The sequence below is a fragment of the Scardinius erythrophthalmus genome (assembly GCF_964197995.2).
Source record: "Scardinius erythrophthalmus genome assembly, chromosome: 2".
Taxonomy (NCBI): Eukaryota; Metazoa; Chordata; class Actinopteri; order Cypriniformes; family Leuciscidae; genus Scardinius; species Scardinius erythrophthalmus.
In genome coordinates, this window is record NC_138222.1 from 53,895,468 (window position 1) to 53,903,285 (window position 7,818).

At 35.6% G+C, this 7,818-nt stretch overlaps 1 protein-coding gene across 1 annotated transcript; it reads left to right on the forward strand.

The window, feature by feature from the left end:
- Nucleotides 1-1,081: 1,081 nt before the first annotated feature.
- LOC308705212 (uncharacterized protein) lies at nt 1,082-3,405 on the forward strand (the record flags this gene model as incomplete). The annotated part of the gene is made up of 8 exons (XM_081390109.1): nt 1,082-1,129; nt 1,206-1,287; nt 1,376-1,735; nt 1,826-2,155; nt 2,307-2,414; nt 2,520-2,542; nt 2,725-2,829; nt 3,358-3,405. The coding sequence occupies 8 exons, from the start codon at nt 1,082-1,084 to the stop codon at nt 3,403-3,405; spliced, it is 1,104 nt and encodes a 367-aa protein (XP_081246235.1).
- Between the last annotated feature and the right edge of the window lie 4,413 nt (nt 3,406-7,818).

The window sequence follows — 7,818 nt, forward strand, 5'->3', positions numbered from 1 at the left end:
CTCCATCCCCATACAATGTCACTTCTCTGTCTTTTACGGCCCTGACGAGAACGTCGGTCTCCTCGGCTGTGAACCGCTCCTGGCGTGCGCCTGGCAAATCCGCCTATAATAGCAATCCGCCATGGAACAAGCACGCCTGCTCTTAAAGGGAATGTGAGATGATGCTCTGATTGGTTTATTTCATGTTACACCCAAACCACACCTATGAATAATGAAGCTACTTCAGACCAACCCATTTTAGATTTGCGCCAGGCGCAAGAGTCATTTATCCCACCGGTATAATAGCAACAGCGCCCGAGATCCGCCCACAAAGTTACTTGCGTTTTGCGTTTGATACTTGCGTTTCAGAACGTTAAAAATAGGGCCCTATACGTGTAATATAGGTCTACATTTATGTATTTTTTATGCTCTGGCCTTTGCAGATATTTAAATATGGCCATCTTCACCTGTTGTTCATTCAGTTTTCTCATTACCTGTCCTTGTGTATTTAAGCCCTTAGTTCTCCTCGATGTTTTGTCTTGCATTAACATGGTATGTTTGTTTAGTGCTTCTCATTCCTGTTCCTGTATTCTCCTGAGTTTCAGTTTATTAAAGACTATATATTGTATTCTCCATTGTGTTTACTGATCAGCATATTGTGACAGATGTATGGATAACCATGTATTCACCAATCCAGAATAGGTATAGCTTGATCTTGCCATTTCTTCTGCCATCTCCTTGATTCAAAACATTATTTACATTTTTTTACTTTTGGATCATCATTGGTAAAAAAATAACTTTCATGTGAGGCCATTTAAAGGTTTTTCTTCTGGTTACATGTTTCTTTTAACATCTTATTTCCTGCTTCTTTTTTTTTCTTTTTTTTTTTTTCTTCTGTCAAACTATATCAATCATTAGCAATAAAACAACAAATTAACCACATAGTTTTGAGAGAGGCCAACTTACTAAGCAGTAGTATTAATAACACCTGTCAAAATAAGAGTTTTTTGGAGCAATGGAAAGATGGTTAGGTTAGACTTTTTTTTAGACATTTTGATGTGGCGAGGGGTGTGAAAGCAGAAAAGTTAAGGTGAAAGTGCACATGTGCCTCAGTTTTCTAAAGCAGAGACCGAAGCTGGATGGACACATGGTAAAGACACATTCTAGTGATCTATCCTTATTCTTTAGCGTGTGTGATTGTGTGGCTCATTCGTTTGCTTTTTCAGGGGAATTCAAAGCCTGAGGACAATTTTGGAAGACGACTGATCATGAGATATTACTTCATTATTTTGCTTTCCTTAACAATTGGTAAATATACCTAAATGTCTTTTTAAACATTAAACAATTCGCCTATTTATTAACTCTAAATGTTACTATTGTGTTCTTGATTTTACAGTCTGCTCCTCTGATGTGTCCTCTAATGTGGATGTTGTTCAGGAAGATGTAAAAGTAGTTCGAGCTGGAGAGGATGTGAATCTTACTTGCAGCTTTTCAAAGCTTCTGCAATCGACAAAAGCATGGTTTAAACAGACGGCTGATGGAAGAGTCATACAAATTGTGTCTTTATATTTAAATCAACAACCCAGCTGGAATAAGGACTTTGAGAAAATGAATCGTTTTAATGTTTTCAAAGGAGATGATCATTTTAATCTGACCATTTTACAGACAAAGCCTTCAGACTCAGCAACATATTACTGTGTCATCGCATCATATTACAGCATTGGAATGGGTGCAGGCACTAGATTATTTTTTAAAGGTAAGTTTTACTGCTTTTAGCTTTGTTTGATTTATGGCATCTGATTTTTTTTGTCCTTAATATTTCTGTTCCTTTATGTCACTTTTCAAGCTGGACACACAACTCTTCAGCAGTCTTTGATCGACACGCTTCATCCAGGGGATTCAGTGAATTTGAAGTGCAGCATCTTCAGTGAGAGTTGTGCTGGAGAACACAGTGTCTATTGGTTCAGACAAAGCTTGGGAGACTCTCAAGGAGTCCTTTACACCAAAGGAGAGAGAAATGGTCAGTGTAAGAACAGCAGTGAGTCTCAAACGCAGAGCTGCGTCTACAATCTCCTCAAGAGCAACATCAGTGACTCTGATGCTGGGATTTACTACTGCGCTGTGGCCGCATGTGGAGAGATACTGTTTGGAAAAGGAACTCAACTCAGTTTTAGAGGTAAGGTGAAATGCAAATGTCTGGCTTGAACTGTTGAAATGTTTAGCTTTATCTGCTATCTGGAAAAGCATTTGGTTCATATACTAGAGTACATGATACCAAACTTATCTAAAAAATGTTTTCTAAGAAGATCAAATTAATTTTGTTTCAGTGAGTGGTGATGTGAATCCAACTCTTCTTGCTCTTGGAGTTTCAAACATTATATTTTTTGTTCTTGTTGTTTTTCTGGGAATAAAACTATTCAGGGGTCAGAATAAAGGTAGGACTTTCTGAATAAAACTATTTTTTTATTATTGTAAAGAAAAATATTGTAGAAACTGAACTACCATTTATAATGACAAGACTGTTTTTTAATTTCCCAAAGTGCCCAAACCTCAAGAGAATCAAGTAAGTACACAATTATCTTCCATTTCAGATATTTTCCAAATCTTTACCAATGTATCTATTTTATTAATTTAACATTAGATCATATATTTTTTCATGGTTTTTAAAACTTTTGGTGTATATTATGCCACATCATGTGTAATTTTCCTCTCATAATTGGAGATTATTTTCTCTCTTGATATTAGAATGAAGCCAGCATGAATTACGCATCCATTAGTTTTGGTCAGAAACCTCTGAACACTAGAAGGACCAAATCAAAGGTCATTCAGGAGCAGTCTCTGTACGCTCAGGTCAGATCACAGCAGTAACATCCAGAGAGGAGCGATTCACTTCGACACAAATATTTTCATCATGATCTTACATGATCTAACATCAATTTAATTAAATTTGTCAGAATAATTTTGGTAATTTTTGCTAGATTTTATGAGTTGACTTTCGTCCTCTGAAAATTAAACCCAGAGTATAGTCTGATCATTTTTACCGCAATGAATTTATCTCTGCTATGTATATATATATATATATATATATATATATATATATATATATATATATATATATATATATATATATATGTGTGTGTGTGTGTGTGTGTGTGTGTGTGTGTGTGTGTGTGTGTGTGTGTGTGTGTGTGTCCGTCCATATTTTTATGTCTTTGTATGTTTGTGTTATTGAGGCTTTGTACTGTTTATTGTTAGATATATTCATTTCTTTGGCATAGTAAGGATAATTGTGGGAAAAGAAAGGTTGTTTGTGTGTGCTCATTGATTTTATGTGGATTAATGAATGTATGTTGTTAGACTCTGTGTTGTTCTTTTCAGGTCAACTTTGGAACTTATGAAATTTTCCGGTTTACAGTTTCCTTATGAATCACGTATTACTTGCATGGTAGCCTATGCTTCATTTGCATCTACTAAATTAAAATGGATGTGCATGTAATGTGCATTTGTTAAAATGTGTTTATGTGTTATGTTGTTTTTATTCTGTTAACTCAAATGGTGGACCCTGGTGCTTGTGTAAGATACAGTTCCCTTTAAAAAGAACTAGTGCACATTTAGTTGGTATTTAACAAGAATTCTTAAAGGGATAGTTCACCCAAAAATGAAAATGTTGCATCACTTTAGGCCCTTTCACATGGGACGCGGCAAAATCACTGAGCGGCTGCTGCTTTCTCTCGTAGTGGAAGCGTTTTGTGCAGTTGAGGTGGTGCTCGCGTTGCGGTCTTGGGGCGATAGTTGCCATAGTTACAAGCATCAACAAAACAAATAAATAAATATATCTTAACAGATTTTTTATTTTTTTTAAATTATTGTCATTAATTATTTATCAATAATATTTATTTTTTCAGCACTCCGATATAAGTTTAGTAAAATGTTCTATGATTGGGCGTTAATAACCTGTTCTATGATTGGTTAAAGCCGACGCAGCCGCTGCCACTCACAAAAAGATAAAATATTTTTATTTTTGGCAGCGCCTGCTTGTGAAAGCGGCAGGATTTTGGGTGCACAAGCGTTTTGCCGCTTTCCGCATGTCTCTTCACATTCCCTTTCACAATCACATTGAATCATAGAAAATGAACTAGACACTTGCTACTGTCGCGTCCTCTGTAAAAGGGCCTTCACTCACCCTCAAGTAAGTTGCTCCAAAACTTATGAGTTTCTTTCTTCTGTTGAACAAAAAACAAGATGAAAGAATTAAAGATTAAAGAATGTTTGTATTCAAACAGTTGACGGCAGCCATTGAATTCCATAGTAGGAAAAAAATGCTGTGGATGCCTAAGTCAAACCCATACTAAGTCAATGTCTATCAACTGTCTAGTGACCAACATTCTTTAGAATACCTTCTTTTCTGATCAATCGAAGAAGAAAATTCATACAGGTTTGGAACAACTTGAGGGTGAGAAAGTGATGACAAAATTTTCATTTTTGGGTGAACTATCCCTGGTGGTTGATTATGATTTCACTTTTCTAACTTTAGTTAGTGTGTAATGTTGCTGTTTGAGCATAAACAACATCTGCAAAGTTACGACGCTCAAAGTTCAAAACAAAGGGAGATATTTGCTTTTAAAGACATTGCTTTTTAAGGACTACAACAAACAGCTGGAAGGGACTACACTACATTCCTCCCGGGTTAGTGACATCACTAACCCTAAAATTTACATAAACCCGCCCTGGGAACAAGATTGATAGATTATCAAGACAGAATATGCTAATCAATGACTAGAAGATAACTACACATAAGCTACATCAATTCATCAACTAACCATTCAGAAATGTTGTCTACAAGTTGTCACTTCTTGAGTCTCTCCATTTTTCTACTTTGAACATAAAAGGCTAAACGTTTGTAAAATTTTCAGTGTCATGTCTGTGTGAGTGCAAACTGTTGTAGCTCTGCCCTATGTACGGGAGCAGCAGCTCATTTGCATTTAAAGGGACAGACACAAAAACGGTGCGTTTTTTCTTCACCCTCAAAAATTGACAATTTTAACATGCTATATAAAAATGTCTGTAGGGTATTTTGAGCTAAAACTTCACATACACACTCTCGGGACATCAGAGATTTATTTTACATCTTGTGAAAATGGCATTATACCACCCCTTTAAAAGAGGGTCTTGCTGAATGCTGAATTTAACACGTGGTCTCTACTGCCACCTGGTGTTTGCAGATCATTGGATCTATTCACCTTCTAGTTCACAACACAGCAAAAACACACAGAACACAGCAATTCATATGGAAAGTACTTTATTTATGCCTTCATATATGAATACATTTATAAGAACATAAGTAGCACCTAATTTTACAGTGGTGGCATTGACAGAATGCGTAGAATGTTTAAATTATTGTAGATGTTAATGTTTATTACATGAATAAAGCAAATAAAAATGTTTATACATGCTTATGCAGCATGTAATTATTGCAATGAGATATTGAGGAAAATATTTACTGTGACTGTTTTTTAGTCACTACAATATATTAGCCCATTGATAACTATAATAATAATTATATAATAATAATTTTCAGAATTGCTCAAATGAAATGATGGTTATTACTGAATAATACTAGCTATATACAGCCAGTTTGTGTTTTTGTTTTTGCCATGGTTTTGACATGTCAAACCCGAATATCATATGTCTGTTGTTTCTCTTCACTCTTCGAGTGTTTGGTGGTGATGGGTGAAGGCCAAAAGTTCACTTCCTTATACTACACAAAAAAAAAGAACATTCCAGACAATATAATTTTAACTTCTGCAAAATGATAGTGATAAATCATCATTAATGTATTATAAGTGGTTTTACATATGGAGAGTTTCATTTGACAAACCTGAATTATTGACACATCATCATCAGTAATCTGGATTTGCTGATATTTGCTGTCTATTGCATTGATAGACTCTATAATAAAACACACAATGGTTAACTCTCACACAAATGATCTAATTGTAATATAGGACATCTGACAATGAAAATGTTATATTAAAAAAAGTATGCAGAATATTTAAACTTCTCAGTAGATCATGGAATTACTACTATGCCGTAACAAACCGTTGATTGTAGAAGCAAGAATTCAAGCACTTACCTTTCCTCCTCACACAGCACAGCAGAATATTGATTGTAACATTTGATGTCAGCAGCACCGTAAGGCCAATTATAAAGATTAACTGTGTGTTCTGGCTCTTTAAGTTGTCTAAATCATGAGGAACAATATTACATATATACTATATATACTATATAACAAATAATATGCACTGTAGGACTGATATTTTCTATGTGATGTTGAAAAGCTCAAACTTACCAGGATTCAGTTTAGGATCATGTCCAAATAAAGCCTCTCCACATGTGGCCAGTGCACAGTGAACTCCAGCATCTGAGGAACTGAACGTTTTCTTTGGGAGGTTGTACACACATGTCGGTGAAAGACAGCCAGCTCCAGAGCTCTCCACACACTGATCACTTGTGTTTCCATGAATATAAATGGATCCTGAAGGAGATTCTCCTGATCCATGTCTGAACCAGTAGAGACGATGTTCACCTCCACCACTCATGAACTGGTTTTGGATTGAACACTGTAGAGGCTCATTTAACGCCGACTCAACTAGTTCAAGCTTGGGCCGCTGTAGATGAGTGGGTTTGCTGGTTTCTGCTCCTAGAATGGATGATGTTTTGTATAAATAACTGTTTTATTCACAATATCATCATTATAAACACTTTAACATGAAGGTGACATGCACTGACTCACCTTTAATAACCAGACGAGTGCCATTTCCAAAGTTAAGGGTATTAGTGAAAGATGTTGCACAGTAGTATGTGGCTGAATCTGATTGTACGGTGTTCATAATCTTCAGATTAAAAGTGTCAGTCAGTCTTGACACTTCAAAATGACTATTGTCAAATTCATTGTGAAATTGGCTTTCTGATAAATGGAGAAGTGAGGAAGCGATGAGACGTGGTTCTTCTCCAGTGACTTGCTTGTACCATGAAGCCAGATTTATTTGTTTTGTTGAAATGGAGCAGGACAATACCACTGTATCTCCTTCATGAACTAATAAAACTGAATCCAGTTGAATGATGTTTCCATATAGTCCCGTCAATATAAAATAATTAACACTGTGCATCAAACAACTAAAACGAAACATTGATATCAGACTAATTAGAAAAATTATAATTATTGAAATATACTTACACATTTCCGTTAAGAGTAAAACCATCACACACATTTTTTTATCCATTTTCTTCTTCAGTCTAGGAACAGAAGCTCAACCAAAGTTATATAATGTTGTAGCCTATAACATATGTCTTGAAGTACGGCACTGTCACATGATTCTGTTCTGTTAGCACTATTACCCGTTTCATGGACCTGACACAGTTGCAACCGCAGATTAGATTCATGCAGTGCTAAAATACAAACCTGGCCTCATTATCTTAACAGTTGTGCTCTCTCTTTTACAGTGACTGGTTTTATTTAAAGGATGTGATTATTACAGATGTAATTAATGATTCAGTGTGAAGTAGTCCTGTGCACACATACATTGTCAATATGATTACAGTTGTGGCTATGTTATCTGTTAATCTCAGCTCAGTTTTTTTGAGAGTTTATAAACTGCCCTTTAGTCTATCTTGTGTTAGATGTTATCTGTCTTGATGGCCTCATTTTCTTTACCACAGCCACTGTATTCACCCCTATTTTCTCACATAGGCTTAGATTTGTGAAGAATACAATTCGAATTCTTAGAGTTTGCATGTTCCAAAATCAGAGTTTATGTTGTTTTGATTGTGAACAGATTT